At 30.4% G+C, this 13412-nt stretch overlaps 1 protein-coding gene across 1 annotated transcript; it reads right to left on the minus strand.

The window, feature by feature from the left end:
* Window positions 1–7166: 7166 nt before the first annotated feature.
* On the minus strand, window positions 7167–7444 carry LOC126656722 (uncharacterized). Its single transcript, XM_050351326.2, has one exon. The coding sequence runs from the start codon at window positions 7440–7442 to the stop codon at window positions 7167–7169; it is 276 nt and encodes a 91-aa protein (XP_050207283.1). The 5' UTR covers window positions 7443–7444.
* Between the last annotated feature and the right edge of the window lie 5968 nt (window positions 7445–13412).

Consider the following 13412-nt stretch of genomic DNA (forward strand, 5'->3'; position numbering starts at 1 on the left):
AATTGGCGAAAAAGTGTCGCCTTTTTTATTTACCAAAAAATAGCAACGAACATAGCTATCTATCGCTAATTTAGAGTTTAATTTAGAGAAGAATATTTAGATCCCACGCTAAAGTGAGTTATTTAGCATAGATTGTTGATTACGTCGCTAAATAGCTCACTTAATGAAACAATTCATTAATTTAGCGACGGTTAGAATTACGTCGCTAAATAGCTCACTTAATAACTGATTCAGTTCTTCTTTTGGCCGAACATATTTTTCTTTTTTTCTTCTCGGCGTTCAGATCTGTTCTCGCTGGATCTTCTTTCTCTAATGACCCCTCGGACATGCTAGTCCAATAGCCTCCGTTCGTTACCGTCCTCCAGCCAATCCTCCGCCGTTCTCCAGCCAGTCCTCTCCCATTCTCCAATCATTCCTCCGCCGCCGTCCTCTCTTGCCGATGTCGGCCTCCTTCACAACATATTTATTTAGTTAATTTTAATTGTTGTGATTATTATTTAATGAGGATTAATTTATTAAGTTAATTGATTTTATCAATAATCAAAATACTAAATTAGTTTGTTAATTTTAATTAGGGTTAGTTTAATTAGTTTAGGTTAATTTAATTAGTTTAGTTTAAATTAGTATATTTAATGAGGCAGCTTAAATTAGTGTAGATTAATTTAATTAGTTTAATTAAATATTTTTATTAGTTTAATTAATTAGTTAGTTTAATTTGTTAGTTTAAGGTTAATTCACTTTAATTTAATTTGTTAGTTTAAGGTTAATTTATTATTAATTAGGTTAGAGCATCCCCAATTAACTCTCTAAAAGAGTCAATTTCTCTAAATTAATGAGTGTAACAATAAAGAGTTAAAAAATTAGCGTGTGTACAACAAAAAATATGTCTTGTGTCTTCAAGAGATTGAACGACGTTAGATTGTACGTGTGTACAGTTTGCAAGCCGATGACTACGTAATTTGATCATAGATACCATATATCGATACATATGGTAGAAAAATATTTGATAGCTTTTTGAGGTATGTTCTCTAGATGCTTATTTAATATATGTTGCATAATGCTATTTCCTTTCAGAATAATTAGCGTTATTCAATACATATAATATAATGCACTTGGACAACTACGCCGAAATGCTACCAAATATTTTTCTATGTAGCATGCATATATTGTGATCGAGTGCTAGACACCAGTTTTGCAAATGGGATAGAGCCCTACCTTTCAGCAGTCAATTTAATTGAATTGGCAATTATTAAGTATTTAAATCACCTAATTGTATGTTGTACAAAAATGCGCCAAATCAAATTTGAATGTATAGAGGGAGAATTAAGAATGGTCTGTTACAAGTAGATTTTCTTAACCATGTTGAGGAGTTTGTCAATTTTCCTATACAATATATTGAATGTATGAGTGGGGGACAAATAAAATGTCCTTACACTAAGTTCAGATGTTAATTCAGAGCCTTCAAGCGAAAAAACGAGATTTTTTATTTTGAAGAAACAATGGTTTTTCGCGTCCATGATAGAAGTGTGTCACGGGCGTGACAGACAAGTCATGGGCGTGGATCCCTCTATCACGGTTGCGACATCAGTGGTGATCAAACCTTAAGTATTTCATTGATGATCAGGGGCGCAACATTCATGACCATTGAAGATCCAACAAATACATTTCAGAAGCCCCAATGAAGCGATAACATGTGATATTAGCCGTTGAAGGTTTTGTCTTGGAGCAAGGGTCGCGTACGCGCTCGTGACACTCTGTTTGCCATCAAAAGTTTTTTTAGTTTTTTGTGCTTTTCTTGGCTTTTGCTTTGGTTATAAATATAAATTCATTTGGAATGTTTCCATGTTAATGATTTACAAACCTTAAAACAATAAACTCTCAATTTTAAATTATCCTAATTTGTTATAGTTTTGAAATGAGCTTGTAAGCTCCTAATCATTGTAAGTTAGAGTTAGTTTTTAGAAAAATCAACTCTTGTAAGTTAAATATTAGATTTAGAAAATCTCATAGTTGGTGCTTAACTTTAAAACACTAAGTTTAGAGTTAGTTTAGAATACTCTTCGTGAATCTTGATTAGTGGATTTTAAATTTCAATTTTTAATTGGATAGTGGAGTAGGATTGAGTTATGATACGAACCATTTTAAATTCTTATGTCAATCTTTTAATCTCTTAAACTCTCTTTAAGTTCTTAATTCCGCTAAAAAGAATTTAAATCTTTCATTCAGAATCAAACACTAAAAATTTTCCATACCGTATAGAGGAGGCACTACCAATGTTCAACTGAAAAACAACTAATGAGCTACTAAAAAGTAACAAAAAATAATGAGCAACTAAATCAACTAACGATCAACTAAACATTAAACCAAAAAATACTATTTAAGAAATTGTAATTTAAGATATCATGAAATTTTTATTTTCTAGAATGTGCAATATCTAGTTTCTGGATATTTTTTCTGTTATCTTTTAACAAAATTTAAGATTTGAGAGATTTAATGAATAATTCAAATATATATTCAAAGCACCAAATTAAGTTCAAATAGCCTCTTGAGTATTTTATCGAACATGTTACATGTATTATAAATTTTTTAATTTACATTCATTATAAATAAAAAGTCTCCTACAATTTTATTTATTTTAATTTTGATATAATCGATGTCTAAGTTTATAATGTTAAAATTTTATTGGTTTAGTGACTGCAACATTTGTGCATCTTGATCATATATGTGTTGCTTCGTTAACATCATCTAATATATAGTAATGATTCACAACAACAAGTTATAACTCAAATGGTATAAGTGTTGGACAACACTTGTTAAGGTCGTGTGTTTAAATTTTTTCAAAAGTGTTCCTCCTCTTCAGTTATAAAAAAATAATGATTCATAAAATTTCATATATTTTATTTTTTAAATAAATAAAATTTGTTATATCTATTTTAAATTCTATTAAAATTGATTTTTTGAATGAATTTTAAAATTTTAATATGTTAAAGGAAATTAATAATATACATACAAAAACTATTTTGATAAAATAAATGCTTTAGTTTTATTTAATTATGGAGGGAGAGCGTTTGTGGAGAAATTGAAGCCATGATCTTCCTAGAATAATATTTTAATTAAATTAAGATAATTTCAAATTAAAAAATATTTTTATTTTTTAAAAAATTAATTTTTTAATTATTATTTTAAAATTTTAACATATACCTAGACTCATGAACAACAGATACTATCCCGACTTATCTTATTTTTATAAATACATAAATAAATAATTGTAGATAACTAATTAATGGCTATTTGTAGCACAATCATCTTTTGTCCTTGATTCTGAGCTTCACCTTAAGCAGTGGCGAAACTATTTACAGGCAGATCTGTATTCTGTTTTAGTCGGAGACGCAAAATCTTTTTCGATTCTAAATTTTATTGATATGAATAAATCGTCGACTAAAATTTCTTCTTTTACAGTCTGTCCTTGCGACGAAATTTTCCCAACTGTGCCGCTGTTCTCAAGTTAAGTGCAAGTCTCTTGGAGCAACCCTGACATATTGATCCTAACATCTCCATAATCGCAATCATGGTCTTTGGCAACTTTCCAAATATTCCTTATTCTGAACAACTAGTAGTTAGATGTAAGGTGTAGTTAAAATTGGCATCTCCCAGCAGAAATACCTCTTGTTCCTCCCCTTCAGCTAGCAAGTGCGGCGGAGGTAGCTCCGAATCCGCATCATCTGAATCTTCGGCATTTCTATCATGCGGTACGTCATGATAATCCGCTCCCGCCATAGCTAATGCATCTATAGATGCTGACATGATTTTCCGGAAGTGTAAATATTATATGATCCTGCGAGTTTTTTTGGTTCTAAGAAATGTAGTTTTAAGATACCAATTATGCAAGATTTGCCATTATATAGAGAGAAATTAAAATGTGAGGCATGTGATGGGTTTGAAAAGAGAAAAGAATTGGTAAACGTTTTGAATAATAAAATGCAAATAAGATGCTCGTGATCATAATTGGGTCTACAATTTGTTAACTTCTATTTCATTTGCACAATTTTGACTATAACAAATAAGATCATGCTCCTGTTTTGGACGAAAAGGAATCGGATCTACAATTAATTCTACTTAGAGATCCGGTTTGGAGGTCAGGTCAGGGTCGGTACAGATTTTTTGGTCTTTTCCGAATAAGATTTGTTTTTATTTATTATTTTACTCGGGGGCATTGAGACTCTATTTTTATTGTAGGTCCCTTACGGGAGGAAAATTCTGACTCATGATGAAAATTGAGAGAGAAAGTAAATCTTTATTAATCACAAAATCTTGATTACAACCTAGAAGATTAAGCGGTTATCACTTTATATAGACAATGATAACTGCTACTCTTCATTTTAACTAACTAACACACTAATCTCTATCTCACTAACTAACAACACACACTACACATGCTGACAACTGGATACAGCTGGATACAGCTGGATGGATAGCTGGAGGAATCCAATGTGAGCTGATGTCAACCAATGAGCAAGGAGGAATCCGTGTGAGCTGAAGTCAACCAATGAGCAAACAGATAGCTTGCTGACTAAGCAACAGAAGAGAGGAAGAAGCATGAACACAGCAGCATGAACACAGCAGGATATGTAATCTGTAATAACTCACGTTTTAAACATCTGCATACATGAATACGGTTTGAATCCACAACATCAATTAAATCAAAAAAACGTCTTATCAACTCACATGTGCTTTAGGATTAGGTTCTGCAATCTTTGATTTGATATAAATAGAAACTCTATGCTGATGTTTGAAAACATAAGGAAATTGCTGAACTTGTTCAAAATATATTTTACAAATTTTTTTTATCTTTCGGAAAATGTTATTGCTACCGTTTTACTGCACGTATAAATTTCACGACATGTAAACACATAAAAAATTTGAAATTGAGCAATATTTTTTTCATAGAAATAAATAATGATCGGTACGTAATATATTCATTGGCAAGTAATTACCCCAAACTATCATTATACTGGAATTTTATGATTACATTTATATATTTGCGCTCCGAATTAAGTGAAATAATATTTATTTTCCAAGGACTAAAAAACCCTAAAAGTATTAAAAGAAACATTAATTTTGAAAATAATGATCCCACTTGACACTTGTTTCTGAACAAAATCCACCCATAAAACAATTTACAGTAACCTCCACCATTAATTGAACATCGAACCAATGTGGCATCTGCTTCTCAACTTTTGTAATTTGTTTATCTTCCTTACGCAATTCGTTAGTAATCTTATTATCTTCATCGTCAAGTAATAGATAAGGCGGAGGAGGTTCGTCGATCTCTTTCCGCTCCCATTCGTCGACATCCATTCCCCATTCGTGATAGTCGACACCCGCCATTGCTAACGCTTCTAATGAAACGGACATTGTTTCAGTTTTGATCTTCAATGGAATAACTAATTGTAGTAATAATTTGTAGTTGATAATGATAATTTGCAATATGATTTGTATATATAGTTAGAGTGAGTTAACTACAAGTAAATATATGTGTTCAAGTCCTATAAGGATTAGGAGGTGTAATAGATTGGCAATTCTTCAGTTTAATGTAATAATAACGAATTAAGACAAAATAATAAGAATTTCTCCTAATTATATTTATAATGAGATCCTGATTTGATTATGCTATGACAAGTACAACATGGTCATGTACGGTTTTCTTTTTCTTAGTAAAATTCACGGGTATTAAATTTTATAAATGGTTAAATACATAGTTTAACCTCTGAACTTGAACTATTTCATCTTTATAATCTCTAAATTTAATGCCTCATCTATCGAACATATGAACTTCTTAAATAATCCGATTGGACCTCTGAATCTAATAAATACGTAAACATTGAACCCTTACGTATATAAATTTTTTTAGAATATTTTAAGTGTCAGGTGGACACGGAAAGATTTAATGTTTACGTACGTATTTATCAAGTTCAGAGGTCAAATCGGATTATTTAATAAATTCAAAAGTTCGATAGCTGAGACGTAAATTTAGGGGTTAGATGGGTAAAAGAATAAAAGTTTAGGGGTCAAACTATATATTAAGCCTTTTACAAATCAAAGTAGAAGATTCCATTCATGAATTTAGTTTTTTTTTTTTTAATATGTGAGAGATATTCTAATTAAGTTTATGCATATTGTTAATATGTTATTGAAAGAAACGGTGAACTCGTGATGATCTTCCTCAAATTTGACCGTCGACTACTATCAATTCTAACTAGTTAATCATCATGTACGGACACTATAGTTGAATTAAAAATAAAATAAACCGACGGTAGCTGACATATAATTATAAGGATTTCATTTTCATTAACTAGAAGTTTTAAATTTATATTCTGAATATAGAGCAACTCTAAAAATTCTATGCTATAATAAGTTCTGCCGATTTACCAAAATAAAATAAAATAAAAGTTCTAACGGCTCGATTTGAATCAGTCGGGGTGATGATTTCAAAAGGCAGTATTTGTGTTAGGAAAAAATTATAAAATATATGTACATAAATATATTTAAATGAGCAGAATTAATAATTAATAATAAAATTAAATTGAAAATTAAGAATACAAACGGAATCTATTCGAGTCACATATATTACATGCTTTTCTTAAAACGAATTTTTTCTCATCAGTATGTGAAGTACAATTATCTCCCATAATAAAACAAATCACAATAATATGGAAGTATCGCTCACAATGAACCAGATCGTCTGAACTCAAATATTTTTAAAATCAAAGTAAATTACTAAATAAAATAAAACTCTAAGATATACTCCTAATATATCTCAATACTGTTTGTTGGATCAGACAAATAGTTTGTTTCCTTTGAAATATTAAGGTCTATTTTATAATAAATTCACTATTAATTTGTCAGTTACACTAAAGACTGGATATATTTTAGTAGTTTTTATTAATGATTGGCATATTTATAAGTCAATCTAATGCCAAAATATAAAACATTCAAGAAAACATACCATACTCTAGGCAAGTAATTATCTTAAACTATTGTATATATTGAATATATAATTACATGTATATTCTTTACTACAAAATTAAATGAACGAAAGAATTTTTGACTAAATAAATTTAAAACGTAAAGAAAAAACACTCATATTACACACTTGACTCTTATTTCTAGACAAAATCCACCTCTGTAATTATCAAAAGATTAACAATAACTTTCACCATTAATAGAACAACCCTAAACCATTGTGGTATATGCTTCTCAACATTTCTGATTTGCATCACTTCCTTCTGGAAATCTTTAGTAATCTCATCATCTTCATCATCAAGAAGTAAATGAGGCGGAGGTGGTTCGTCTAACTCGTTCCGCTCCCATTCATCGAAGTCCATTCCCCATTCGAGATGATCTACACCGGCCATTGCTAAAGCTTCGAATGAAACCGACATTGTTTCCGTTTTGATCTTTAAAGTAATGATGATAATGAACTAAATTCTATTTATAGTGAGATCCTGCATGCAGGATGACAAGTTTGATTATGGTATGACAAGTACAAGATGATGTACGTACACTCACGGGTGTTATTACTTTTCAAGTCATGCAAATAGAAGATTCAATTCATGAATTTAGCCATTTAAATTAAGAGATGAACATTTTAAGTTTTATGCATATTGTTATTGAGAGAAGCAATGTTCTCGTGATCATCGTTCTATATTTGGACCGTCAACTGTTATAACTTATAAATTCTAAATTGGTTGGTACGTACGTAGTCATCACACATGAAGGAGTGACGAACAAGAAAATAGGAAGATGATTAAAAAAGTAAGAGAAGAGGATATAGTTTTTTGTTTTTGATGAATTGAAGATGATATAGTTGATTGAGAAATTCTTAGATAGACTTGGTCTACCACGTCATCTGTGGACTAAGCCAATCATATCATAACACTTCATTAAAATGAGGGTATTCTTGTAATATCATCATTCAAAAGTGTATGCAAATAACAAAAGAAATTACAAGAATACCCTCATTTTAATGAGGTGTTATGATATGATTGATTTAGTCCACGGATAACGTGGTAAACCGAGTCTACATAAGAATTTCTGTGATTGGTGAGTGCAAAAAAAAGGAGTGAAATAAAACAATTAAAAGAAAATAATGACAAAAGGAGTAGAAGAATAGAAAAAATAATAAACCCACTAGATTCAAATTTTATATCCTATAAAATTGAATTTATTAAAAATATTTATGAATGAGTTGTTGAAAGGCCCGTATTAAATGAGAGGTTTGGGCGGTGGAATGCCAAGATAACCCTTTTTGAGGGCTTACTCAGGTGGTCGGGTTTCGCCCTAAAAGGTAATCGGGCTCCGCCGGATATTTCTTCACACCCAAAAGAACAAAAAAACAAAAGAATAGACAACATATTTTTATACAAAACTATATAAAAGAACCACTTATTTTTAAAAATATACTCTAAATGCAAAAAGAAAATCATCTTTCCCTAAAAATAAAACTATTTTTACTTTATACGCTTTTATTTTGGTACATCATAGATAGGTATTTAATACCTTAAAAAACACAACGTTAAAATATTTTTATATATAATGTTACAGAACAAACTAAATTAGAAATTTTTACGCTTTTATTTGGGTTAAAATATTTTGTGGTTACCGAACTAAAAGCTTTTTACACTTCGGTAACCAACGTTTCATTTGTAACATTTTGATAACATCCAATTTTTATTTTCGTTACAATGAGTTGTTATCATTCATTTCAAGCGAATTTTAACTTATGCGGCAAAGGAAATCCAATGATATGTCGTTCGTGTGTTGTTTTTTCAATGATATGATCTTTTATGCGTCTTCGATTACGATGCTCCATATGTGTTTTTTTAATAATATGATCCTCCATTTTTCCTTTTTGCTATCGTTTTGCTTATGTGGCGTTCTTATGTTGTAAAATTGATTTAGAAAACAATTTTACATTGCCACGTAAATAAGACTTTGTCTGAAATGCATGAGTAATCTGCTGATATAACAAAAATAAAAGTTAGTTTACAAAATCGTAACAAATGAAAGTTGGTTACCGAAATTTAAAAGTCTTATATAATTCGATCTCTGAAAAAAACATTAACCTCTTTTTACTTTTATGTATAAAAAATACATAGTAAATGATGGAAACCGAATTCCAGCATAAGTCTAATGAACCGAGTCGTACAAGATCTGCATTTCTAGATGAATCCTAGGACTCGCCCAAGGCAAAAACCGAATGAAATCAATGATCAAGTCCACGAGACTCTCCAAACTTGAAGGCTAAAGAGGGATATGCCCAAATCTCTAGAAAGACATACTCCTAAAGGATTCGATCAAACATATAAAATCTGCGTCAAAGCGCGTCGCCAGAAACCTATTTACACGGAAAAAATGATATCTAGAAGACCGAAAATACAGGATTACATTCCTATTCAGAGACGAACTCCTATATAGGAAGATAATCTTAATCAAGAAGATATTTATGAATAAGACTTCCTTTGAATAAGGAATCACATTCTTATTCAAACATAAAACTACTAAATATAAATTACTCTACTATTTGAATTTAATTAGATATTTTCTCAACTGCTATATAAAAAGCATGAGGTATGCCTAAACACAAAATTACATTCAATACGCAAAAAACGTTACTCAAAGCCTAAACTGAGTTTAGCACCGGAGAGTTAATCAGACCGTTCAATTGGCTATCTACCCTATTTTGCAGGTTTAGTCAAGAGGATCAGAAGGCATACTCCATCAAAAATACATTTCCGATATATATGTAGTGGATAAAGCGAGAAATTGAGTGAATTTAAAAAAAAAACGTGTTATTGAAAATTTTGCACATTTTTAGGATTTATTTTTGTAATGTTCTTGTAATTTTTATATCCACAATTTTGATCATTTTGTTAAATATATTTTTCAAAAATAATTTGATATTTTATTCCATTAATTTTTCGAATTGAAAAAATTATATCCAAGTTTCAAACTATATCTATTTTTGAAATTTTATTTTTATAGTTTATGGTTTAATTTTTATTACCATGAATGATTATTTTTAACTTTGAATTTAAAATAAAAATTATAAGTCCGAAAATAAATTTATCACAATTCATAAAATTAACAGATAAAAAATTAAATATTTTTGAGAATATATTTAGTAAAATAATTAAAATTATGGATATAAAAAATTATTTTGGCAAAATAATAACAAAACATTAACTGAAAATTGGCAATTAAAGAGACTGCTCATTCTACCTTCTATTTCTGTAAATGAAAATGTAATCACTACATTATCATGTCGTTATTATAACACTGCAGAAAAAATCTGCAGAAAATAATGTTTGATTATCATGTCGTTATCATGACATTATCCGAGATGGTAATGTTTTATAGTACTTATATTGCTAATCTGCGGAAAATAATGTTTGATTATCATAATGTCGTTATCATGACATTATCATATGATACCGATATGATAATGTTTTTGATTATTTAGAAAAATCAAACCACAGTAAATAAGGTGTAAATGTGATAATTTGCACTTGTAGGGGCGGTAACACTTGTAGGGGTGGTTATCGCGGTTTTAACCACCCCCACAAGAAAAATTCTTGTATTTTTTAAAATTATTTCCAGCGATGATTGTTGGCCGACCCTCCCCTAGATCCGCCTATGTCAATGTGTTTGTTCTTTATGTCTGTTGTGGGATAATGCCGGCACTGTATTAGAATATTTCAGTCAGATGTCTTTGTAGTCAGGTAATGTTTGGTGTGAGAGGTTTATTGTGCGCTCTCTGTACCAAAATTAATTATCTCGATGAGGTGTTGTCTCGAAGAAACGAAGTCTTGGTAGGTTGATATCTCGATAGTCTGGTTGTCTCAGTGGGTGGTGGGTTAGTTATCTCGGTAGGTTGGTTATCTCGGTGGGTTATCATCTCGGGCTCGGTTACTGAAGACGGGCTATGAACATTGTTATGGGCTCTTGAGCCCAGTTTTTGGAGGTGGACTTTGGATTGAGTAGTGGCTTTTACAAGAGAAAATTAGCTCAGTTACTTGGTTGGGACAACTTAATTAGATTTATACGGTGAGTAAGTTTTCTTTTGATATTTACAGTTGCCATCTTTTTTTTTGAATTAACAATTTATGTTCTACACAAATACACTTTATAAATTAAAGAAATACAATACCGTTATTTTGGTAACACCCACAATCTTTATGCACTTTCCTTTTCCTCATATATTTTCCCTAGATTCTTGCCTTCAATCTGTAACTCCTATCATTAACAAAATATTCCCCATTTTGTTTAGAAATTAGGTTGAATATCTTCTGAAAATGACGAAAACAAGGGCTGCCAAAAAATCCACCTCCAACCGAGAAATCTCTTCATCTCTCTCAGCCCGCCTCCGACGCAAGCCCTCCGCCATCGCGACCGCCATCGAGTTCGTTTTTGCTGCAGCCCTCAGCTAACTATTTGTCTCAAGCCCGCCGCTGCCAAGCTGCCGTCGTACGTCCAAAAATCGCAGATATGAAGTCATGGAGGAGACGACAGAAACGTCAAGAAATCCGTTGATGTCAAGGTAATTGTTCTAAAAAATCCTTATATGTTATTTCTTTTAGAGTTCAGAATCCGGCATCGTCTTTAATTAAAATTTCTTTGATCTTATAATAAACAACAACCTTCAATGTTGTCATTCCTGCATTTTTAAAAAATAATTACTGTCAGTATCCATGTTAGTTAACCATTAGGTAACTATTAGTACACTATTAGTTAACTCATAACAGAAACTTTAATTCTGCAAGCATTTCTAAAGTTTTTGAATCGTCTTTGTTATTTTTTATATTGCAGTTTTTTTTCTGCAAACTGATGAAAAAAACGATGAACGAAGGCGGTTTGAGTTGAACGAAGAAAGCAGTCGTTGGAGTGGGACGAAGATAGGCGAATGATGAACGAAAGCGAACGATAAACGAAGGCGCGGTGTCTGGCAGCTGTTGTCTTTTTTTATTATAATTGGGATATTGGCAATGATGTACAAATAATTAAGGTTAACTATATGTTTTTTAATGGTTAATTAATAGTTAACTGACTTTGTATGAATTTTTATATAAAATATGAATATATATTGATAATTACTTTTTTTAATTACAATTAACTAATATGTGACTAATAGTTAACTAATTGTGCCTATTTAATGAGTAATAGCATACTATTAGTTAACTGCATGTTAATTTCATATTAACTTTATTTTTTCAACCTAATGTTAAGTTATTAAGAACAAATTGATATTTTTAATGATTCATAGTATACTATTAGTTAACTGAAAAGTAAAATCAATGTCTACATAAAGATCTTCCTTCCATACTCCGTCATATCAGAACTTTCAATGTTGTCATTCTTGCATTTATAAAATAAAAAATTTTGTTAATTTTCATATTAGTTAACCATTAGGTAACTATTAGTAAAATTTTATTATTTAAAAAAAATCAAATCGTTTTTTTGTTGAAAAAATAATTACAGCTAGTTTTAAAAAAATTGTTATTTATTTTTTAAGAATCATGTATTTGAATAATCATGTATTTGCCATTATATATAGGAATTACATTTGAATTTCTTGTTTTGCTGGATTTTTTTAATTTCTCAAATTCTTGTTGTTTTCATTTTTTTAATCATTTTATTTTTTTAGTTTCCCTTTTGCCGTTTATGGCATATAATTCAAATTATCAGTTGCTATAATTAAGGATTATTAAAGATTTTTGAATATTAATTGCTATATATTTATGCTTTGAGATTTTGTAGGAGATTTTGATTTTTGTAACCACTTCCTTCCTTTTTTATAGTTGACAGTAATCCTCAAATATCATAAAGTTATTTGTGCAATTTAGAAACTTAAAAAGTATGTTATCAACTTTTTTTTGGTCAACAGTAAAAATCTAATTAAGTATAGCAATGTAGGGTACTTATTTAAAGAAGCCCTTTTACAACTATTCCATCTATACTCTTATCACAAATTATCTAAAAAAAATTAGCAATTATTTGTATATTTTCATGTAATAATAAACGCGTCTAATACATAATATTTGGTATAAGAAAGTGCGTCACACTAAAATTCCATCATTTTTCAAGTATTAGTGCTTCAGCTCCCACAGATCTATTTCAATACAAAATACACCATTATTATCATAACGCATTCCCTTTAAGGCCCACCACGACCCCTTAAATCAACGGTCAAAGTCACCTCTAACTCCACAGCCGCCAACTTCGGTGATTCATTTACGAGTTAGACGGTCAGGATCAACTACACGAATACTGTGTACATCTGTCGTGTGCCGGCCCTCAATCCTATGTCGTTTTAGCCTTTTAGGTGACTAGAAGTCAATTCATTACAAACCTTA

The sequence above is a fragment of the Mercurialis annua genome, linkage group LG7, assembly GCF_937616625.2.
Source record: "Mercurialis annua linkage group LG7, ddMerAnnu1.2, whole genome shotgun sequence".
Taxonomy (NCBI): domain Eukaryota; kingdom Viridiplantae; phylum Streptophyta; class Magnoliopsida; order Malpighiales; family Euphorbiaceae; genus Mercurialis; species Mercurialis annua.

Coding starts and splice junctions, on each gene's coding strand:
- LOC126656722 (XM_050351326.2), bottom strand. CDS start 7,442: ATGTCGGTTTCATTCGAAGCTTTAGCAATGGCCGGTGTAGATCATCTC.